The sequence below is a fragment of the Panthera onca genome, chromosome B4 (assembly GCF_046562875.1).
Source record: "Panthera onca isolate mPanOnc1 chromosome B4, mPanOnc1 haplotype 2, whole genome shotgun sequence".
NCBI lineage: Eukaryota > Metazoa > Chordata > Mammalia > Carnivora > Felidae > Panthera > Panthera onca.
Window position 1 is genome coordinate 72,686,672 of NC_138345.1, and position 25,374 is coordinate 72,712,045.

At 32.7% G+C, this 25,374-nt stretch overlaps 1 protein-coding gene across 5 annotated transcripts in view; it reads left to right on the forward strand.

The window, feature by feature from the left end:
- ARID2 (AT-rich interaction domain 2) overlaps positions 1–25,374 on the forward strand; it is a 178,395-nt gene that overhangs the window by 90,116 nt on the left and 62,905 nt on the right. For all 5 annotated transcript variants that reach the window (XR_009617326.3, XR_009617325.3, XR_009617324.3 and 2 more), the window contains exons 5-12: positions 4,046–4,264; positions 7,737–7,804; positions 16,874–16,940; positions 17,033–17,283; positions 17,610–17,706; positions 17,803–18,012; positions 19,138–19,305; positions 25,130–25,211. Coding sequence is in view for 2 of the 5 variants with exons in the window: in XM_060657869.3 (XP_060513852.1) it covers positions 4,046–4,264; positions 7,737–7,804; positions 16,874–16,940; positions 17,033–17,283; positions 17,610–17,706; positions 17,803–18,012; positions 19,138–19,305; positions 25,130–25,211 (1,162 nt within the window). In the remaining 3 variants the exon portion in view is untranslated. The remainder of the gene's footprint in view (positions 1–4,045; positions 4,265–7,736; positions 7,805–16,873; positions 16,941–17,032; positions 17,284–17,609; positions 17,707–17,802; positions 18,013–19,137; positions 19,306–25,129; positions 25,212–25,374) is intronic.

The following is a 25,374-nucleotide window of genomic DNA, read 5'->3' on the forward strand; positions in this document are numbered from 1 at the left end:
CTATAGAGGAATCTGCGGCTAAAAAGAGCAGGACTCAAATTGGAAATAATCAGGTTGAAAGTCTAAGAAAGAGGTTATTAAGTCAGAGTAGATGGGGGTTCCAGTATTTGGAGTTTGGGTGTTGGGACCGTGATGACTAGGAAAAGAACTCTGAAGAGATGAAGCATCTCTTTTCTTCAGTCACCAACATTTGGCCTAAAAAAAGAGGAGGTATGTTTTTTTCAAGGGTATATTATTGACAAAGTACACAGTTTTTTAGATATTTATTATTCTTCATTAGTGCTAGTCCCAGTCTCTTGTAGATAATCATTAAGCTCTCTCATTGTGTCAGTATCACTAATTTTATTTTCCATTATCTATTTTCTAATATTCTTTCATGTTGAATTTCACTCTGTATTTCTTCCCTGTTCAGTAAGACACAGAATCTTCTAGAATCTGATCATTATTAGAAGAGGCTTCATCATTATGATGCTTTTGTATAATGGGGGCAGGGTTTGGTGGTGATGAGTACAAACCAAACCTCACTTTATGTTTATTAAGTAGTTAATTACCTCAAGAGCCAAGTTTAAAGGAGAATATTTTAAGTCACCATGTAGAAAATCTTGAAAATACTTTAAGCTGATAAAATGGGGTGACTTGTTAGGTAATATACTCTCTATTCCTAAAAAGGGCTAATGACCACTATTTTATTCAAGGATACTATAAAGGGTATTCCTACATTGAATGAGACATTATATTAATGACCTTTAAGACCATTTCAACTGTATATAACTGCGTGGTTCCTATATTACAGCAATAGCAGAACTGTCCATTCTTGTAACTTAAATAGAGTTTGGTGTCTGCTTTTACAGCTACCCGTATTGACCCATTTCTACTTTTGTTCTTGTTTAAAATGAATTTTTTTCTGGATCTGGTGTTTCTTTTTCTTTTTTTTCCTCTCCTAGTTAAACTAATGACCCCAAGAAAAAAAGATGTGAAATATTTCTGGTATTTCAGAAGCCTAGTGAAAGCCGTTGATAGATCTATACAAGTTAAGGGAATGACAGAATTGCTTAACTTCGTTAAAATAACTTCTTTCTGATATGCTGTCATATATGTGTTGTCTCTTTTAAAAGTAGAATCTGAGTAGTTATGTAACATGTAGCATATTTGACAAAATCAAGACTGGGGACTCAGGAAAGGAAAGGAAGTAAGAATCGCTAGGGAACATCAAACTACAACATACCTAATTCAAACTGAAAAGAGATAGTATTTCAGGGCAGCATTTATGAATTTGAAGGTGTTGTTTTTAGGAGTAGGCATAGCAACATTATGACAGTGTTCTGAAAATTAACAAAGTTATCATTATACAAACAAATTCTTTTAAGGTTCTTTTCAAGTGTCATTAAGGTAAATAGAGTAAGCTTCATAGCTGTCAATTTGTGTGTGTATCGGTGTGTTTTAAGTAAAGACCAAATTAAAATTACCTACTGGTAGATTAAGAATCTCTAGGAAATTTTAGTTAGAACCTATAGAAGATTTGTGTCTACCTCTTTGATCATACGGCCGTACTTTCTATGTAGGTTTGGACAAATGTATTTGGATCAATATATTTATCTAGAGACACTTAAATTGTTGATATTTAAAAAAGCTATTCTTAAACAATATTTTGAATTAAGAAATTTCAATTGGCCATAGCCCTAGGACATTTGATATGGAGTGCAGTTTTACTTACACTTGTTATAAGTTTGTCAGCAGTGATCTGTTTGTGTAAACTTTGAGTCAAGAATGTTGAAAATAAATTTCTAATCCTATATCAATTATAAAATTATAGCTGTTCAAATTCTATTTCCTTGGGGAAGGGAAGGGAGAGAAGATCTTAAAATCTTAGAAACATTTTCTCCTACATTATGTTAGAAATCTTTACCAAGCCTGATACAATTAAAGGACTTTTGTTAATATCATATTTATTTATTTTATTTTATTTGGAGATGTGTTTGACAAAGTCACTCAGGTAAGGATGAACAGAATTGAGTGTCAGCATCTGTCATTGTCCAGTAGCAAACGCCAACAATTCTGAGGTCATATTGAAAGCACATAAACAAGACTGTGACAGATGTTGAGTTGGGTTCCCAATTCTTTTCTATTCAAGAGATTTGCCTGAAAGTTTCATGGAAGCTAAAAACTATTCCTAAAACTTGGCATCTCATCATCAATTCCAGTGTATGACAGGAATAGCTTAATGTGTTCCTATATTCACAGAAGTTTTGTTACCTTTTCTCCAGATTTTATGTTTATCTTGTTATTAGAAATTTCATTTATCAGGATTGTAGAAAATAAACAATGTATTATTCGATTTTAAATATTGTAAAGAATATGTCATAGTAATCTATAACTCTGTTGTGGCCCTTCTTTGCTATTATATTATTGGAGAAATTCCTAGAATATTTTAGAATTGAAGAGGTGTTGCCTCAGCTGTCTACAGTGGGAAATAAAGAAATTTCTTACCTATATGATTTTCTTCTGTGGCATGTTATGACAATAAATTTCTATTTGCATTCTGTTTAGCAAGGTTGAAAAAAAATCCTTTAAAAAATTCATGTGTTTCTGAAATGTCTCATCTGGAAGTTTTCTATTTCTTGTTTTCTTACCTCTTCCCATTAACTAGTTAATATCTTTATGTGAAAATGTATTTGGAGCATATGTCTGAGGACATAGCTACCAAGGCCTAAACTGACATTTTCTTATATATTATGATTATATGTTACTGTAAGTCCATCTTTCCTACCTTCAAAGTTTTGAAGATGTTTTGAATTAATTGTCCTACAGAAAATCTTAGTTACCTTGGATTAGGCAAAGATTTCTTAGGATACAAAATCATGAACCATAAAGGTAAAAAGTTATAAATCACACTTCATCAAAATGAAGAACTTACACTCTTCAAAGACACTGTTAAGAAACTGAAAAGATAGGCCACTGTTTGGGAAAAAATATAAAACAAATACTTGATAAATAACTCACATTCAGATTATTTAAAACTGACGCTATTAAAATGCTGACAGGGATGCAGAGCAACAGGACTGTGGATTGCTTCTGGAAATGCAAGATGTTATAAGCCACTTTGGAAGCAGCTTCACAGTTTCTTACCAAGTTAAACATACACTTATATATGGCCCAGCAATGCAAGAGAAGTGAAAAAATATTTCTGTACGAATATGTGAATGTTTATAGCAACTGTATTCATAAGTGCCAAAAACTGAAAACAGTTCAAATGTCATTCAACTAGGGAATGAATAAACAAATTGTGTTATGCCCACACTATAGCATTAAAAACAGACTACTAATATATACCTCCATATGGATATTAATCTCAAAAGCATTTTGCTAAATGAATGAAGTCAGACATAAAAGATTACATACTATATAATTCCAATTATTTGGAATTTTGAAATAAAAATGTATAGGAACAGAAAGTAGATCAGTGGTTGTCTGTGGTTAGAAGAGGGGCTTAACTGCAAAAGAGCATAAAGAAACTTTTGTGGGTGGTGGCAATATTCTGTATCTTCATTGTGGTTGTGGTTAAAAGACTTCATTTGTCAAAACTCATAGAACTAAAAAGCATGAATTTTACTGTGTTAATTATTGTGATAAATCTGACCAAAAAAGTAATAATTCTCCTATAATTAGGTAAAGAAGGTAGACAATGTGTCTAAAATCATGATATTGTCAAAATTTCAAAAGAATCAGTGTCCCTGGCTTAGTAGTGTATAAGAATCAGAACTAGATTCTTGAAGTGCAGGAGTAAAAAGTACAGAGTAGGTAAATTTAAATAATGATACAATAATAATTTGGTAATGATATCCAAGAGGATATAGTACATTTTTTGTATTTTAATACTTTTTGAAGAATGTAATTTTCACTTAAGTTTAGAAAGTTGAACTCTTTAACCTTCTACTCAATTTAAATTTCATAAAAGAAAACAAGCCTCTGTCTTGTATTTGCAAGATATTAACCACAATGGTTTCTAATCCTTGATATACTTAAGGTGTTTTTGTTTTTGTCTTAGATTATCTGCGTCAAAGTTATGGGCTATCTATGGACTTCAATTCGCCAAATGATTATAATAAATTGGTGCTTTCACTGTTATCTGGACTCCCAAATGAAGTGGACTTTGCTATTAATGTATGCACTCTTCTATCAAATGAAAGCAAGCACGTCATGCAACTCGAAAAAGACCCTAAAATCATCACTTTATTACTTGCTAATGCCGGGGTGTTTGACGACAGTAAGTTTTAAGCTGAACCTATTGTATGATCAGTCTATAAAGGTCTTAGGGATTTTTAAGAAGGTTTTTAAGGAGAAAAGTACTTTTTATTAGTATAATAGCATTCTTTATTTGCTTTTATTATATTAAATGTGCTATTTAAGATAATGAATATTTGTTTCTTTAACTTTAAATATTTGAATAGTAATTACCTCACTAGAACTTTTGCAATAAAAATCCTGGGTTTTTCTTAGAGTAATAATATGGGTTTCTTGATGTTAGAAGATTGTTTGATACAGAATCCTGATAGAAAAGACTGGGACCTGCAAGAAAATTTTTTTTTTTTAGTGTGTGTTATAATTTTTAGTTAAAAGTTTAAGTCAATGTATTTAAATTTGCTGCCTAAATAAAATAAGAGTTACCAAATATTCCATATCCTTTTTACTTACAGGATTTGCTCATCAAAGATTTTCATAAGTTAAATTATATATGTTCTGTAAATCTAGGTTACTCTTAAGACTAAATTGCTCATTTCTCTAATTGTAGTTTAATAGGGATTTAGAAAATATGTTTCGAAATTTTTCCACTCATGGTTTTTCTTTTTAAAATATCTATGTTGGCTGAATGTTATTGATGTAAAATTTTTTCTTCTCAACCCTCCTTCTATTTGAACGCCATTGTAACCTCTTTTGCCAGCAGTATATACTACTAATGGGTAAGGTATGGGGGTAATCCCAAATAGGGTAGATAGCATGAATCAAAAGGAAATTCTTGGTGCACATAGTTACATGGAGAGAGGGATTTAATTTATCCCCTCAGGAAGGGACTCAGCTGTTCAAGACCAAACTTTGCATAATGTCTTTCCCAACAACTCAGATACATGAGGAAAAAAAAAAAAAAAAAAAAAGGTAAGGTATTGATATATTGAAATTATTTTATCATATCGGCACTATGTATAGCACAGTAGACACAGTTTGAGAGAGAATTTCTTATAGTATTTTATAGATTTGTGACTATTATTGTTTTTATCCTTAAATAGTAACATATTTGCATATAAGTTCATTTTTCTGCAATTTGATTGGGTCAAGTAGTATACTTTTCAAACATAATTTTATTTGGGACTAAGTAGTAGGATACCTTAGAATTTGTCAGGTACTTAAGGTTGTATGAAGGCAATTTTGAAATGTTTAAACAAAAGTGAAATTAGTTTTTTACCCTGCCTGAAAGTCTTGTTGGTTATATGAGGGAGGAACAAAGTACTTCTCAGTTTGAATTATAACTTTGGAGATATAAATTTGGTGGATTTCTGTCTCACTTTCATGTTTTATGGTTCCTAATATTTTGTTTGGGTCTTTTAAGGACATTTCAGCATTTAAATGGAATAAAGTTTAAATTTTTCACATTTAGAAACCTTAAAATGAAGTTTTTAGAAAAAATATTCTCAAACCAGAATAATTTTAGTGACATCTTGACCATTTAATCAATGAATAGGATTACATGTGTATATACAATAAAAGTTATCTTACCAGTTTTGCTTTACTGAGGTCTGACATTCTTCAGACCTAGTTTATCTTCATGCATTTTTTAGTCACTTTTATTAATCTTATGCAGTATAGCAATCAAAAACTAATAATCTAGCAAATGATATTTAAGGAATATTACTATCATACCAACAATCAGAAGTTTAGAGTTCAGAGTACTTGGGGACTTTATGAAGACACTATACTTAAAGCAGTGATTTTACATTAGATCTCTGAGGATTATGAATATATTTGATTTAGTTAGGCTTTTGAGCAGTTTGATTTATTTTTAGGGCATGGGATTTTAATAAGAGATAAATATACATGACACTTCCTTTAGAAAATGTAGAATGTTTATATTTTTTGTATGTTTGAAGAATATAATAAAAATTCTATTTGACAAAAAGTGTAATTTTCCCGTCTTATATTTCCATCTAGTATTCTTTTCCCAGTGAAGTTTTTCTTTATAAGGTTTTTTCAGGACAAACAAAACCTTATTTCTCTTTAGTGGTATGTGGGCTTCATTTTTCTAATTAAGTGGCTATTTTATATGTAAGTGTGATATTTTATGAAATTCTTCCTTAGGTCATTGTAGTTTATTTACTTATTAAAAACTTTCACATCTATTCTGTCATGTCTTCATGACCCTATTATCAATATTGAAATTAATTGATAAACTTATGTTAAAATTTATTCTTCATCCTTTTTAGTATGTTTAAGTGAAAATTCTTACTCTAACCTAAATACTTAACAAACTTTTGCTTAACTCACTATTAAGGAAATGTTAGGTCTAAGGCATAATAAGAATACAAAGATTCAATAAATCTTTTTACAACAGAAAATGTATATGCTGGTCACAACATATCCATTAAGGATGCTTACTTTTGTTTTTTAAAGAATTATGTTCACAAAACTAGTTTTTCTGTTAACTATTGCCACTATATAGTTTTCTTTCTGTGTTCCAAAAGCAGTAGCTTTCATTAAAGAATTAATCTCATGGTTGATAAAAGCACTTCCCTTTTTTTTTTTTTAATTTTTTAAGTTTGTTTATTTTGAGGGAGACAGAGACAGCGCAAGTGGGAAAGAGGGAGAGAGAGAATTCCAAACAGGCTCTGTGCTGCCAACCTAGAGCCCAATATGGGCCTCAAACTCACGAAACTATGAAATCATGACCTGAGCCAAAACCAAGAGTCAGACGCTCAACTGGCTGAGCCATCCAGATGCCCCAAAAACATTTCCCTAATTTTTAAAGGCTTAATGCTTATTATTGTCCCACATTTCAGACATTTGTATCCTACTGCTTTTATTGTCTGTTCCCATAACTGATAATATGAGCTAGCGACATAAAGAAGAAATAAAATGATATAACATCTTCTTATATGCCTAAACCTTTGTTGTGGGGAGCTGAAGGGTTGGGTGTTATTAAGAAGGTTTTGAAATGCATGATTTGATTTTTCTTCTAAAACAACTTTATCAAATGTAGAGAAACTATAGTACTGAGTATGTTTCTTAGGGGAGATTTTATTTGTGGGAATTACTTCCAAAGAATGCCTTAGCCTATTTGAAATATTTATTACACAATCACTTTTGAAATTAATATACAAATTTTAAATTTAAAATTCTGGCAACCTAATAGCAATAGCATTAGTTTGACTTTTTTATTCTCGTCTACAAATTAAACCTAATGCAGAGTAACTGTTACAGTATTCTTCTTTTCTACATTGTCTGTATAAATACTATAAAAATGAGTTGTATATTTTTAGTTTGTAGAAAGATAAGTTTTCTTTAAATTCTGTAATTTAAAAAACTGTATTTCAGAAGAGATTATCATGACTTTCTATCATTTACTATGAAATAGTTTTTAGTGAAGAAGATACGTAAATGTACTTTCGCTGTTTTTTCTAAACCTACATACTAAGGAAGTAAGTGAAAGAATAATTCCATTTTACTGAATATACTATTTATTCTTTTAGCTTTAGGATCCTTTTCTACTGTATTTGGTGAAGAATGGAAGGAGAAGACTGATAGAGATTTTGTTAAGGTAACACATAAATTAAAATATTGAGCCTTTGAAGTACATGTTGCCAAGTGCCAAGGATCAATGGCTGCTCATTTTCTGTACATACTATTTATACTTCAATCCTTAGTATAATACATACAGATACCCATGCAAAGTTGTGATTGAGTAAAAAATGATTTAGAATAGCAAATAAATAAAGTTCTGTTTTTATTATACATTGATTTCTGAACATGATAAATCTATAACAACAGCAATAAATCTGAGAATACCTAGATTCTGAGCAGTATTCTAGCTAATTTCCTTAGGGTTGTTTTTCAGTTCACTTAGTCACTCTTCAGCTGTATCTAATATTTTACTTGATTTACTTGTTAAATGTTATTTCAGTGTCTGTGTTTTTAATTTTTTTAAAATATTTTGTTTAGAGAGAGAGAGACAGAACACGAGTCGGGAGGGGGCAGAGGAGAAAAAGAGACACAGAATCTGAGGCAGGCTCCAGGCTCTGAGCTGTTACCACACAGCCTGACGTGGGGCTCGAACTCACAGACTGTGAGATCATGACCTGAGCCAAAGTTGGACACTTAACCAACCGAGCTACTCAGGCGCCCCTAGTGTCTGTGTTTTAATTTCTAGAACTTTTCTTTATATTTTTTCAAATTCGCCCTTTTGGTCTTTTATGCTTTTAATAATTCAAATAATGTATATTTAAAATATATTGTATTAATATTCAAATTATGTACAAATTAAATATATACATATATAAAATGTACATCAAAAATTAAATGTATGTGTACAAACACACACACCTGACAGTTCTAATACTTAAGCCTCTTGCAACTCATTCTAGTCACTCTGATTCATGGCGAATTATTCCTTTGTTTTACAATGTTAGTTTATAAACTTTAGCACACTTTTCTGTGGGATTTTTGTATAGATTGGATGAAGAGTTTATTTCTTCACTTCTTATTTGCATTTGCCAGTGACCTGAAAAGAAAAGCTGTCTAAATTGATTTTATGTTAGTTTCCTTATTGGAAATTTTCTGATGACTGTTGTAATAAAACCAAACCTATGGAGGCTGTGGAGCAGGCTAGTGGTGAAATACTTAGGAAACTGTTTTTAACTCAGAGCTCAAGTAGAGACCGTCAACCCCTTTTGCTCCCTGTGTTTGAGGGTATTAGACCTTCCAATTTCTTACCATGATACAAAGTTGCATATTAATTCCCCACTTCACAAGCTTATCCGAAATCCTGTATTCTTTCCTCCCCCCTCCCCCGTCCCCATTAAAAGCCAAGCCTTTTGGTTGTAGTTAGGCAGATAATTTCTTTAATTCCAGAAAAATAGTGATTAAAGTTGTAAGATGCACAAATTGTGTATTTACTTATGCAGTCAACGATGGGGAGTGGTGGGGGGGGGGGTTGTCAGTATACTCCCTTGAAATCAAGAAGACACAAATATGTTGAAGATGATTAGATGATCACCTCTCTTGCATGTTTTCATTAATTTCTGCTCTTTTTATTTCTTTTTGTACACTGTATTCTTTGGGTTTAATTATTGCACATTTTGTAATCTTGTGCTGGTGCTTAGATCATTGATTTTTGTTTTTATTTTTTCTAATACATACATTTTAATGCATACATTTAAAGCCATAAAATTCCTTCTAAGCACACCTTTAATTTTATTCTCCCAATTCTGATATTTCATGTTTTCATTAAAGGTCACCTTAAATTATCTTATAATTTTCATTATGATGTCCTCTACATGGATTATTTTGAAGGGAAGTTTCCTTCTTTTTATTTTTTTAAGTTTTTATTTAAAATTCCAGTTAGGTAACATACAATGCAATGTTGGTTTCAGGTATACAGTATAGAGATTCAATACTTCCATATAACAACTGATGCTCATCACAAGTGCACTTCTTAATCCCCATCATCTATTTCACTCTCCACCCCACCCAGCTTCCCTCTGGTAACCATTAGTTTGTTCCCTATCATTAAGAGTCTGTTTCTTGGTTTGCCTCTCTCTCTCTCTCTCTCTCTCTCTCTCTCTCTCTCTCTCTCTCTTTTTCTCTCTTTGTATCCCTTTCCCTGTTTTCTTTCTTAAATTCACATACGAGTGAAATCATGATACTATCTTTCTCTGACTTCACTGAGCATTATATTCTCTAGCTCCATCCATGTTGTTGTAAAGGGCAATATTCATTCTTTTTTATGGCTGAATAGTATTCTATTGTATGTGTAGGTAGGTAGGTAGGTAGGTAGACCACTGTTCTGTATCCATTCATGAGCTGATGGATGCTATTTCCATAATTTGGCTACTTTAGATAATGCTATAAATATCAGGCTGCATGTATCCCTTTGAATTAGTATTTTTGTATTCTTTGGGTATATACCTAGTAGTGCAATTTGCTAGACCATAAGGAGTTCTATTTTAACTTTTTGAGGAGCCGCCATACTGTTTTTCAGAGTGACTGCACCAGTTTGTATTCCCACCAACAGTGCAAGGGGATTTCCCTTTTTCTACATCCTTGCCAACACCTGTTGTTTGTGTTGTTGATTTTAGCCATTCTGACAGGTGTGAGGTGAGATGTCATTATAGTTTTGATTTGTATTTTCCTAATGATGAGTGATGTTGAGCATCTTTTCATGTGTCTTTTGGCCATCTATGTGTCTACTTTGGAAGAATGTCTGTTCATTTTTCTTTGGAACAGTGTTTTTTGCCCATGTTTAAATGGATTATTTGGTTTTGGGTGTTGAGTTTTACAAGTTCTTTACATGTTTTGGATACTAATCCTTTATCAGATATGTCATTTGTAAATATCATCTCTTGAAGGGAAGTTTTTTATATCCAAAAACATGAAGTTTTTCCGGTTTTCTTTTTCTTATTAATATCTAACTGAATTTCACTATGCAGAAACAATATACTCTGTATAATCTTAAACTTTTGAAATATTTTCACTATTTTGTTAGCCTCACATTAATGAGATTTCATAAACACTATTCACATTTGAAAATAATACATATTTGGAAGTTGTTGGATGTGAATTTCTATGTATGTCAGGCCAACATGGTTAATCATGATACTCCTGTTTCCATATCAGTACTCTTTTGTCCATTTATTTCTTAATTTATGGAGAGAGGTATATTAAAAACACCTAATGTGATTATTGATATGACTTTCCTTATAGGTCTATAATTCTGTGTTTTTATATTTCAAGACTGTTACATAGTGCACACTTACAGATGCTATATCTTTCTGGTCAACTGAACATATAAAGTACCTTTTTTACCTTTAAGTCTACTTTTTTTGGTCTTAAATCATTATAAAATCATCTTCCACTTGGCTGTGGTTTGTATGGCTCATATTTTGCCTTGAACCTCTCTTTTGGGGAGAATGCAAAAATAGTAACTTTAATTTTATTTATTTATTTTCAGGAATAGAATTTAGTAATTCATTTACATATAACAGTGCTCATCCCAACAAGTGTCCTCCTAAATGCCCCTCGCCCATTTAGCCCATCACCCCACCCAGCACTCCTCCAGCAACCCTTAGTTTGTTCTCTGTATTTAAGAGTCTCTTATGGTTTGTCTACCTCTGTGTTTTACATTATTTTTGCTTCCCTTCCCTTATGTTAATCTGCCTTGAACTGTCCTTATTTATCCTTGTATTTTAGATTTTTTTTATATATAAAAACATACATTTGGGCTTTCTTCCCCCCAGTGTGAAAATCTTTGTTTTTAAATTTGTGCATTTATTCAATTTATTTTAAATATAATTTTGATATGATTGTGTTTAAATATGCAGTGTATTAAATTGGTCTCTATAGGTCCTGCCTATTTGGTTTGGTTTTGTTTCCCTTCCTCCTTTCTTACTTTTTTTTTCAATTGATTTGACTGAGTATTGTTTACTCTTCAGCATTCTGCATACTGTTACTTTGGTATTTTATACTTTTTCTGTTCTCTTAGTGATTACACTAGAGATTATAATTTTATTTTATTTAGTTATTATTTTTTAAATGTATATTTATTTATTTTGAGGGAGAGAGAGCATGTGAGTGGGGAAGGGGCAGCGAGGGGGGAGGAGAGAGAGAATATGAGAGTCCCAAGCTGGCTCCACACTGCCAGCAGAAAGCCCAGCACAGGGCCCGAACCCATGAACCATGAGATCGTGACCGGAGCTGAAATCAAGAGCTGGACACTTAACTGACTGAGGCCCAAGATTATAATTTTCATTATTACTAATTTAGTAAATTAGTACTTTTACCACTTTTTAGATAATGCAGGGACACTAGAACAAACTCCCATCTCCATATACTCACTTTTGATGTCTATGTATTGCTCTTGTTATACATTACTTTGTTCTTTTTCAGACCTCTTAAAATAGAATCTTAGGCCATTGGTTTTAAACATTCCTTCTTGTTTAATGTCAGCATATAAAGCTATAAATTCTGATAAACTGCTTGAGATGTATCCCACACGTTTGCTTATGTTGAGTTTTCATTATCATTTAGTTCAAGATATTTTCTCATGTCCTTCATGATTTCTTGTTTATGGGTTATGTAGAAGTGTGCTGTTTAATATCTGACTGTGTTTTCTTTCAAAGTAGCTTTTAATATTAGTATTATTGTTAAAGTTATTACTCTTATCTCATTCCATTGTTGTCAGAGAACATATTCTATATAAGTTCTTTTAAACTTACCAGGATTTGTTTTATGGCTCAGCATATGGTTTTCATGAATGTTTCATACACACCTGAAAACATTGTATGCTCTACTATTGTTGAATGCAATATTTATTAATAACAAGCCAAGGTATTTGACAGTGTTCAAAATTTTTGTATCATTATTGCTTTTATACATAATTGTTCCAGGATTTCCTGGGAGATGAGTGTTAAAATTATCGACAGTGTGAATGTTTCTGTCTCCTTTTAGTTCTGTCAGTTTTTGTTTTTGTTTTTGTTTTTATTAAGTGTTTATTCATTTTCGAGAGAGAGGGTGACAGGATCTGAAGCAGGCTGTATGCTGACAGCAGCTAGCTCAATTCAGGGCTCAAACTCACAAACTGTGAGATCATGGACTGAGCCACCCAGGCAGCCCAGTTCTGTCAGTTTTTGTATTTTGAACCTCTGTTATTGGTTGCATATACACTTAGGATTTTTACATTTTCTTTTTTTTTTAATTTTTTTAACGTTTATTTATTATTGAGAGACAGAGAAACACAGAGCATGAGCAGGGGACGGGTAGAGAGAGGGGAAGACACAGAATCTGAAGTAGGCTCCAGGCTCTGAGCTGTCAGCACAGAGACCAACACGGGGCTCAAACTCACGAGCTGTGAGATCATGACCTGAGCCGAAGTCAGTTACCTAACCAACTGAGCCACCCAGGTGCCCCAGGATTTTTACATTTTCTTGATGATTCAGCTTTTATTTATCCGCATGAAATATTCCTCTGACCTCTGGTAATATCCCATTTTCTGAAGTAACTTCCCTGGTATAATTTATCTATAGCAGCTTTCTTATAATTGTTTTCATGATATATCTTTTTCCGTCTTTATGCTTGTCATCTGTGGTTTTATATACAGTGTTTCATATAGACATCTTATAGTTGGGTTTTGCTTTCCCCTCTTCCCTCACTATAGTTTTTCTGTAATTTATTACTTTTCATGAATGTGTTCAGACCATTTATTTATACTTTATGAAGTTATTGATGTGGTTGAGTTTTGATTCTTAGCTTTTATTTTCCTAAAAATTTTATTTTGCCTTTATGTTTGAAAGATGTTTTTGCTGAATATAAAATTACATGTTTTTAGGGTATTATCTGAGTAGTTTTAGGGTAATGTTTCATTGCCATCTGATTTGCTTGTTACTGACAAGAAGTCAGTTTTATTCTTATTATCTTGTGTGTGATGTGTTTTCTCTGACTGCTTGTAAGGTGTTTGCTTAATCATCAATTTTTATTTTGGTTATGATGTGCCTTGTTGAAGTTTTCTGCACTTTTCTTGCTTGGGATTTATTTAGCTCTTTTGGTTGTAATTTTTCATGAAATCTGGAAAGTTTTGGCAGTTATGCCTTGAAATAATTTTCTTTCCCTTATTTTTCTCAGACTATATTCATACAAATGTTAGACCATTTATTGTCCCACAGGCCACTGAAGTTCTGTTCATTGTTTTTAGACCTTCTTTTCCTGTGTTCTTCATGGATAGTTTCTGTTATGTTTAGCCCCTCTAGTCATGTTTTTTATTTCAGATACTATGTTTTTCTACTCTAGAGATTCTATTTGATTCTCTTTAAAAACATCCCATTTTTCTAATTGTGTTCATACTTCCCTTTACATCTTTGCCCATATTTGGTAAAAAATAAAATTTTATTAAAAAATGTTTTAAAATCTGTCTGCTAAATCCATTATCTTTATTACGTCTGGATTTGTTTTTTGTTGAAATATTTTTGTCTTAGTTATGAATCATGTTTCCTACTTTCTTTGTACAGACAATAATTTTTTATTAGATATGGATATTACAAATGTTACATTATTGAGTATTTGGATTTTGGACTTTGTTCTGGCATGCTTTTTAATTGACATATGGATTGTGACATATTGATTGTCACAAAAGATTGTTTTAAGGCTTTGTTATGATTGAGAGAAATTAGTCTTTAGCACTAGTTTATCCTTATTCCTAAGGCATGGCTTTGTTTGGATTTTGACTGAATTAACAGGGTATTTAATGAGTTTTCTCTGTTTTGTGAATTGTCCAGTATAGCTCCTCAGTAGTTTTTCTCTACATTTTTATTTTTTTATTTTTTTATTTTTTTTTTTGGCCTGGTGTTTTGGAGTTAAGTCATAACATCAATCAATTCAAGGCAGTCCTGTGCAGAGTCATGGAGTTTTCTCTTCATTGCTCCTCTTTCTTGCAAATTTGCTCTCAAATTCTAGTTCTATTGGCCTTGATCAGTTTCCTCAGCTTGCTGTGATCTCTTAGATTTATTGTCCCTTTGCTGTAGTCTAGAAAGAGCGTCCTGTAAAACTATGGAACAGTCATTGGACTCACTTCATTCGTTTTCCCTATTTCAGTGATTAGTTTTGCATTGCTGTGTTGTCCAATCTCTGAAAACAGTTGTTTTATACATAGTAGTTTTATGATAGGAAGAGGACTACTGAAGTACCAGTTACTCCATTATGGCCTGAACAAAAGTCTCTTGTAGACATTTTGTCTTAGATTTTAATTTTATGTGTATTTTTACCTCATAAGACATTTTTTAAGTAATTCATTCATTATCTTGATTTAAACTACATCTACCTTTTCATTTATTTTTCTTTCATGCTGGTATGTAGATGACAAGTTTTCTCAGTTTTCATTTGCCAGTTTTCATTTTTGAAGGGCAATTTCACTGTATAAAGATTTTAGTTTGGCAGATCATTTCTTCCATCACTAAGAAAATGTCTCATTGTCTTCTGGCTTCCATTATCATCATCATCATCATCATTATTGTTATTATTAATTTTTTTTTTACAAAGTCTGCTGTCATTTTAGTTGTCCTTTTCAAGATTATCTGTTCTTTTCTCTGTCTTTGCATTTTAAATTGGGTTTTGTTTTGGAGGGTTTGTATGTGTGTGTTTTAATTTTTTTTTTAATGTTTATATATTTTTGAGAGAGAGAGAGAGAGAGTAAGCAGGGGAAGGGCAGAGAGAGAGGGAGACACAGAATCCGAAGCAGGCTTCAGGCTTCAAGCTGTCAGCACAGCCCGACATGGGGCTCCAACCCATGAACTGCAAGATCATGACCTGAGCCGGTCAGATACTTGACCAACTAAATCACCCAGGCGCCCCTGTTTTGTTTTGTGTTTGCTTTTCAGGTATTTTATTATTTTATTGTGATGTTCCTACACATCTTTATTTCTCTTTCTTCAGAGTTCGGAGTGCTTTTTAAATCTGTAGGTTAACATCTTTCAGTTGTTTTAGAAAATTCTTTGCCTTGTCTCTTCAACTATTGTTTCTGCCCATTCTCTCTCATCTTCCTCAGGAACTCCAATTACCCTAATGTTAGAACCTTTCACTCTATGCCCTGTGTCTTGTATGCTTTTTTTTTTTCATCCTTTTGTCTCTTTTTGCTGACAATTTGTTATTTTCTTCTGCACTCTCTTTTAGTTCACTAATTGCTTCTTGAGTCGTATATAATCATTTGTTAGATTGAGTTGTCTTTTCAGTTCTAGAAATTCTATTTAGCTTTTATATTTTTTTAATATTTATTTATTCAATTTTTGAGAGAGAGAGACAGCATGAGTGGGGAAGGGGCATAGAGAGAGGGAGACAGACTCCCAAGCAGGCTCCACATTGTCAGCACAGAGCCCGACGTGGGGCTCGAACTCAAGAACTGTGAGATCATGACCAGAGCCAAAATCAAAAGTCAAATGCTCAACCAACTGAGCCACTCAGACACCCCAGTTCTTATAGTTTTCATTTATTTGCCAAATTTTTCGATCTCTTATTTCTTTGAATTTATTATCTGTGATCATCTAACATTCCATGTCTGATATCTTTGTTATTTGGATTTCCTATGGCCCTTTTTTCTTGTTTATTGAACATTGTTTTGTTTTTTTTTTCTTCGTATGCCTAGTTCTTGTTTATTCTCAAACATTTTCTATCATGAGTTTTTTGAGCAGTGGATCCTTTTGGTAGTGGACTTTTTCTCAGACTAGTGACTTTAAATGCAAAGGAATCTTCATTCCAAAAAAAAAAAATAAATTATTTTGAAATATACATACTAGAATGCTTAAGAGATGAAAAGCAAATAGTCTGTGTGCTTCTTTATTAGTTCAAAGGTAACAAGATAATACGACCCTAAATTAGTACAAAAGTAACAAGATAATAGCACCATAACCCCAGGTTGAGAAACTCTAGTCTGAAATGATACCTTATTTATAACTACCTTAAACTTATAAAAAGTTAAGCATTTATGTCAAATAAATAAATATGTAACATATAATATCTACATGAATTTTTTTTAAATAGAAATTTTATAGAGTTATGTGTGACTGTCTTTAAAGTAATAGAAGAGTTGTTTTCAAATGTCAGAATTAAGTATTATAATTTCTTATTACAGTTTTGGAAGGACATTGTTGATGATAATGAAGTACGTGACCTCATTTCTGACAGAAACAAGTCTCATGGTAAGTCAATAAGAAAAATTTTAAGTAACTTTGACTATCAATAATAATAAATGAAATATTAATTTAAGTAAAATGTGTATTTTCTATTACAGAAGGTACATCAGGAGAATGGATTTGGGAATCTTTATTTCATCCACCTCGAAAGCTGGGCATTAATGATATTGAAGGACAACGGGTACTTCAGATTGCAGTGATTTTGCGAAATCTTTCCTTTGAGGAGGGCAATGTTAAGCTCTTGGCAGCTAATCGTACCTGTCTTCGTTTCCTATTACTTTCTGCACATAGTCATTTTATTTCTCTAAGGCAATTAGGCCTTGACACATTAGGAAATATTGCAGCTGAGGTAAGCATGTGACAGTAACTTAAAATAGTTTTAATAGTTAGCAATGATATTTACTTTAAAATTTTAGTATATAGGATTATTATATTTGCTATACTTACAGAATATGAAAGGCCTACATACAGTTTTGCCTAAAGTGGTATGGTATCACACACTTTTTTAGAAAAAAGAAATATTTGAAATGATGCTCCAGATTTAGTGATGGCTATTCTCACAGTAACTACATTTTTTAAAAACATACGCAACACTGTTGTTAATTTTTATTAAATTTGACGTTTACAACAGTGGAAGAAGCCTGCCTCAACAATAGTGTCCTTTCTTTTTTCCAGCTTCTATTGGACCCTGTTGATTTCAAAACTACTCATCTGATGTTTCATACTGTTACTAAATGCCTAATGTCAAGGGATAGATTTTTAAAGATGAGGGGTAAGCGCTTACTTAATTTTCTCACTGTATAACACACACAAAATTTTTAGCATCTGTTAAAAAACAAATAAATGTTTGTACATGTATGCTTTACAGGCATGGAAATTTTGGGAAATCTTTGCAAAGCAGAAGATAATGGTGTTTTGATTTGTGAATATGTCGATCAGGACTCATACAGAGAGATCATTTGTCATCTCACTTTACCTGATGTGCTGCTTGTAATCTCAACACTCGAGGTGCTATATATGCTCACTGAAATGGGAGATGTCGCTTGCACAAAAATTGCAAAAGTAGAAAAGAGCATAGGTAAGACTAAACCAAAGAAACATTTATTTTCCTTATTGAGGAAAAAAAATATTTAGTCTGGTACTGTGCTAAATCACAATTGATATTTAGGATGTACTGTTTATTTTGAGGGGTCATTACCCATTAGATACACTTGTTTGTGCTATTCTTTTTTGGCTGTTTAAGATTAGCGAGAAACTTCTGTCATATGGAGACCAGGGTGTATGTGGCTACCAATAATTCATGTCCCTTTCTGTATTTCTGTTACTACATATCAGATTTCAAACCAACAAAACTGCTGTCTCTGAAGAGCAGATCTTTCAGTTTTAAACAGTCAGCTGCTACTATTAAGCAACTGAAGCTGAGTGAAAAAGTTTCCTTGTGTTCCTAGAAGTTGCTGGTAGTGCTGCTATCCTTAAAATTAGTGAACTTAACACACCCTTAGTGGGTTGTCAGTTTTAAACATACTTATGAAAGTATATCATGTTAACATTTTACTCATTGATTAAAATGATTTCTGTCTTTGGTGTAAATACTAAAATCAGAGTTAATAGAGATTTGGCTTGCCAGTACTATTATTGAGAAATTTAAGATGTTACTTTCCATATCAGTGGTTCCTAAATCTGGCTACACATCAGAATCAGTTGGGAAATTGTTTAAAAACAAAGATGCCAAATCCCCATCCCAGAGATACTAAATCAGTCTTCAGAGATTGAACCTAACTATCTTTTTTATTTTTTATTTATTTATTTTTTTTTTTAAATTTTTTTTTTTCAACGTTTTTTATTTATTTTTGGGACAGAGAGAGACAGAGCATGAACGGGGGAGGGGCAGAGAGAGAGGGAGACACGGAATCGGAAACAGGCTCCTGGCTCCGAGCCATCATCAGCCCAGAGCCTGATGCGGGGCTCGAACTCACGGACCGCGAGATCATGACCTGGCTGAAGTCGGACGCTTAACCGACTGCGCCACCCAGGCGCCCCAAACCTAACTATCTTTTTTAAAGATCCACAGATAATTCTGATGAACAATGATTTGTGGACTGGCATTTGAGAAACAGTTATTCTATACAGCATGTGTTTTTCAGCAATGTCATTGTTTGGTAATATTATTGATTAATAACTATTGGTTTTTAATTTATTTTAGACATGTTAGTGTGTCTGGTTTCTATGGATATTCAGATGTTTGGCCCTGATGCACTAGCTGCAGTAAAACTCGTCGAACATCCAAGTTCCAGTCATCAAGTTTTATCTGAAATTAGGCCACAAGCTGTAGAGCAAGTCCAAACCCAGACCCATGTAGCATCCACCCCAGGTTAGTGTTTTTACATAATGTTTTTTCAGTATGGTTAATGGTGTGTAAGATGTAATACTAAGGATAAATTTAAATATGCAGTACAGGAAACTGATACTGTATAGTGGAATAGGCTAAAGCAGAACTTGAGTGTGAGCTTTAATTTCTTAGATACTATACATTCCAGGAGCAGTAGGACCAATGTAAGTCAGAGGAAGAATAGTATAATAGAGTTTCAAAAAAACATTTAGAGGAGTGTGAGGGATTAGATATTTACAACTGTGGGAACAAGATGAAGTGCCCCGATGGACTTATTTGTGATTTTTGTTCATTGGAAATTAATACACCAAGAATGACCTTATAATTATAATTCTCCTAGTTGATCATACTAATACATAAGTATAATATATCCTAATAACTTTCAGTTTTGGACCAGAAACCATAGAATCAGAGTCTTGGATTAGACACATGTGCATTTGTACACATGACGCATATATGGACATGTATACCTGCACTTGTGCACCCTTCCTCGGGGCCCTTGGGTCAGTTCTTTTTAACTCAAATGTCTTTAATTGGAATTCATACCTGTCAAATAATGATCATTCTCTTCAGTCCTTGGACTTCTTTCTCCTATCTCAATATGAGTCAGCATTTTTATATTTTAGCACTCTCAGCTTTTTTGGGAGTGCTTTTTTCAACTTCATTTGTCTTAAAACAATCCATCTTTCACCTCATCTGCTCTTTCCACCTCTTACCATTCCCAAGACATTTTTCTTTCCTTGTATTTTTTAATATAGGATATTCTTTTCCTCAGTTGATCGTATTCTCACTTTGCAATTAATATGGAAATCATGTGGCATGGGTTTCTTCAGCTTCTTACCCCTTCACTTACAAACTTACTAGCGTCTGAATTCATTTTCCTTCAACTTCCCTTTGTCTTCAGAGATGTCTTCTGAATCTGTGCTCTGAATATCCATCTATCTCCTCATTCATATATCTTAAACCTCTTTATCTTTCACCTGCTTCTTCCTTTCAGCCTAGAAATACATTTAGCTCATTTTCAACTTCCCTCACAACCTTACAGCAAAAATCTCATTATTTTTTATCTTTAACTACCACATCCATTTATTCACCAAATCTTGTTGAATCTTTCTAAATACCCTGGCATCTTCAACTGCCAGTGCTTATGGCCCAGTTCAGACTTTCATCACATCTCTCCAGCTCCTTGTTCTGCTCTCATTTAATCATGGTCCCAGTCTCTCCTCTTCTCTAACTTATAGAATCACAATTATATACTCTATTCACACAAAGTATGTAATACATATCACATACTTTATTGACTTCCACTGCATCCTTCTAAAGTATATGGTAGAGTTGTATCATATGTGCATTTAACTTACTTGATATCAACTAACAGAATTGGGCAAATTATAAAGCATGAAAACAGTAGGTAATTTTGACTACTAATCTAGTTAGTACCTTTCACCCACAGGCAATAGATGTTAAATAGCCAATGCATGTTGGGGAATCAGTGGTCAAATATTAATAGTTTCTCAACCTTAACAAAGAAATGAAACAGTTCATTTTGCCAGTTAAGTGTGTGGTGGGAGTATGTTCTTATCCTTAAAGAAGAAACTAGAGATTAAATTAATTGAGGGCCATAGAGAAACTATGTCCAACAAAGAAAGGAATTAATAAATTATCACTGATAACCTGAAATATAATGGTCCATTTGAAGAATATTTAAGGGTAGTTTTGATGAAGGCTACTGTTTTTTGCCTTGTCATTGACCCACTAGTGACCTTAACAAATGAAGCCACCTCCTAAACTAAGATTTGGTCCTCATTTAGCAAACGGACGAAATTAAATGATGAGCATTTGTGATATGTGTGTGTATATACAGACATACACACATATATATATAGTAATTCATTGATAGAGGTGGGAATAAGCCTGTAAAGACAACCTAAAAGAGTTCATCTTTGAGCTGATGAGCATTTTACTTTATTACTAGCTCATCATGAATGACAACTTTTAATTGTTTTATTAGGTATCATTCATAGTGTGCCCCCCCCCATTGTTTGTTTACTGCTTTCTTATGGAATGGTCCTCTTCAAACTTTTTGCTCACTTTTCCTCATCACTATGAATACTTATATATAACCTTTCACCCACTTTTAATTTGAAATCTAAATTTCTTCATTATAACTTAAATAGTTGTAAATAAAATTTTTTGTGTATATTAAGTTGACATTTTAAAATAAAAGTTAAAATACTTTTTGTATCCAGTATCATCTTGATACTTACCAACATCCATTTAAAAAAATATATAAACTCTTCATATCGGAAATTTTATATACCCTCTTTCTCCTTGAACTCGTATCAGTACTTCTCACCTCTAAATGTAGACATTTTAGTTTAACTTCTTCAATTTCCTGGTGCTCTATGAAGTTTTAAGTGTTTAAAATTTTATCATTACGAGTTTTAGAAATCAACAGTATGTGAAACAATACATGACAAAGTAGCTATTGGAAGTTCATCTCTTAATGAGGTGGACGAGACTTTTTTCCCTACTTCTCTGTAAAGTGTTAACTCCAGTGTGTGCCAGAATGAATATTTTTTATTGCTTGAGTGAAACTGGGTTCAACATTAATTCTATCTCTGTTTTTCCTTTTTATAGATTTAATTTGAAAATCTAGTTCACATCAGTAAATAGCTATGGTTAGAACTTAGTAATCCTTTGGCCTTCAGAATTATCCAAAATTATTAAGATTATATTTAATGATCTTCTGACGTGAGTTCTTTGATTTTGTTGAAATCAAAAAAGTAACAACATATGACTCAGAAAAGAATTTGATGCTCAGTCAGTACATTTACTTTTAAGCTTATTGAAAATATATTAAAAAGATATTAATAAGATATGACTAGAAGTTATACTCACTGACTGTTTTGCTTAGATACACCTTATTTAACCTAATACATTCAAGAAGTATCAGCACACCAGTTCTCAAACTTCAGGGTGCATTAGAATCACCTGGTGGGCCTACACACTGATTTCTAGGCTCCATACCCTGAATTTCTGATTCAGGTGGACCTGAGAATTTTAATGTCTAACAAGTTCCCATGAGATGCTGATGCTACAGGTCAGGGAACTATGCTTTGAGGACCACTGGGTTAGGAACTGGATATATTGTTCGAGACCGATATAGTTTTTCGATAAGGTGCTTTTATCATGTGCTTTGAGTAGTTTTGTGTTAAAACCTTGGAACTGCAGATTTACCTCATTCAGTTATAGAAAATGTCTGCCACATAACCTAACTAATAGTCTTTATTATCAAAAGGATCTTGCTTAATCAACCTCATTTTCCATTATTTTGATAAAGTCCAACTTTATTTTTCAACCCAAGAAAGTGTGGTTAATAGGTGTTCCCATGACATGCTCCGTACTTTGTAATTCTAACATAGTTAAGCCATGACTTTGTCATCTGAATGAAATAAGATGACGCCACCTTCAGTATTCCTTTAAAAAATTTATCTATGCTTTACTTATACAAGATTCGACCTGAAAAGTAATACCCTTTTTGACAGTAGTTGAAGGATAGAGGAGGGAAGGACATTAAACAAAAATTGTCTTCACTCTGTATTTGAATTCAGAACACACCAAAGCACCAGAATACTCAATATCTAATGCCCAACATTGCTCCTAAATATAATATGTAAAGCATAATAAAATATAGACAGAAAGCCCTACCATAATACCTTGGTTAAAAGAAGCTTTGTGGTTTGTAATAATTCTGATTCTCCCTTTGGGGCCCTAGAGGTTTTTGTATCATTCGTCATCATTGTTATCATCATCATCATAGCTAACATTTATATAGTGAAAACTATGTGCCTGGCATTGTTTTAAGTGGCTTCTATATAAACTCCTCTAATCCTCATAATGACCTATGAGGTCAGTGTTACTTTTCCACATTTTATGGACAGAGAGGTTAATTAACTTGCCCACGGTTACACAGCTAGTGAGTGCTGGAACTCTAGAGCCAGCCACTCTGGCTCCAGAGCCATGTATTTAACCATAACTTGCATTGCTCTAAAGGATGGATGAGATGTAAGACTCTCTGTTCCAAAATGGGAGAAGGGCAGTTTTAAAAAGGAATATATACAAAAGTTGAGTATCTGGAAATTGATAATTTCAACATCATTTCTAATGTTTCACTCAACTAGTTGTTAATTGATTCAGGAGATTTCAGTCTGAGTAGGGTACGTAGTACAATCATAGTACAACTGATGAAGAAAAAGGAGGAAGATTTCCATATAGGTACAGGCCCTAGAAGGCTATTTTCTGTCACTGTGTCATCAAGTTAGGAGAAGAAAAGATAAGCTGGGCTTGCACTAGGAAAATAGTTTGGGTTCTAATTATTTTGTTCTGTTAAGAAACAGCATGTCACAGTATGGTATCTGAAATATGACAGACCTGGATTCAAATCGGGTACTCCTAAAAGAAGGCTTTCCAGCTATACACAGTTCTGCCATTTCTGTCATGTGTTCTTTTGTAAACTTCATCTCTGAGCTTTATTTTTTCATTAGCAAAATGAGGGTAATTAAATTTAGGCCTACAAATAAGATAAAAAGAAACAATGTTTTGTAAATGTAAATGGCTTAATACAGAGTAAATGTTCATTAAGTGGCTGCTATTAGCTCTTATCCCAGTGAAAGCTTGGGGCTTCATCAAACAAGTCAAGGATTGCTTTAGATCATTCACAGATTTGACTGTGCTCTGGAGCTCCTTTGGTTCTAATAATTTAGAAATACACTTGTTCTGTTTGAGGATCCTGAGTTTTGCTAAAATGTTATTTGAAAAATAGTGGGTACATTTTATAAGTTTAAAAACTATTTGAAGCAGTATAATTTTTAATTTTATAAATAAAGACTCGTATTTATAACCTATTATCATATGACTAAGTTTATGTTATATTTTTCATGTTTTCATTAGTTCCTTTATATATAATACAGCAGAAAAGAAAACATTTTTCTACAGATCTACTCAACTTGTTAGAAAATAATAGATTATTTAACATATTCATTGGATTTGAATTGTTTTAAAATATATCATGAGTAAAATCTCAGAAATTGTTATGCATCTTAAGATGAACAGCTAGTACTCTTTCACACAACCATCTTGCCTCTCCTCGGACAATAGGTATATTTTAAAACTATTATTACAGTAGATTTTTTTTCTTCAGAAAAATAATCTTAGGAAAATCCTTCTTGAACGTAGGACTTTAAATTAGTTCACCTTTTTGTTCACCTTTTCCCAGATGTGTTATATATGCCACTTAGAGAGTTAATGTTAATCTTTTAGATTCAGAAGTGAAGTTACGATTTCTGATGCTATCTGCTTCTGTAACTAAACTGATTCTTATTTACTGATGTGTTGAGCTGTGTGACCTTGGGCTAGTTATTTTAATCACTTTGAGTGAGTCTCCGTTTCCCTATCTATACCCACCGCACAGAAGAATTAAAATAATATATGTAAGGTATTTAACTCAGTGTCTGACCCATGGGAAAAACAGAGTTGATATTGACCTTATAATCCATAGTATTATTATTGGAATGATTGCAAGATTTAAAAAAGAGTTCATACAAAGCATCTAAGACGGTGCCTGGTATAATATGTGCTCCATTATAAGTTTCTTTCTCAAATTTGTATATTTTCATTATGTTTATACACCTTTTTTAAAAGGTATTCATTGTAAATATTGTTTCAGTGTCCATGAACTGAACATGGCATATAGTAACTAAGTAAGTTTCTAAAAATGATGTAGCTAATGTATTTTTTTCTTTAGCTTCCAGAGCAGTTGTAGCACAGCATGTTGCTCCACCTCCAGGAATAGTGGAAATAGATAGTGAGAAGTTTGCTTGTCAGTGGTAAGTGGTTTATTTCTATTAAGGCTTTATCCTTGGGAAGAATAAAGCAAAAGGGTAAAGGAAATGTATTTCAACAGTCATCCAGAATGTTTTATTCTGTATTGCTTTTTAGTCAGAGTAGAATATCATTTATACAAAGAAAGGATAATGTAAAACCATTTCA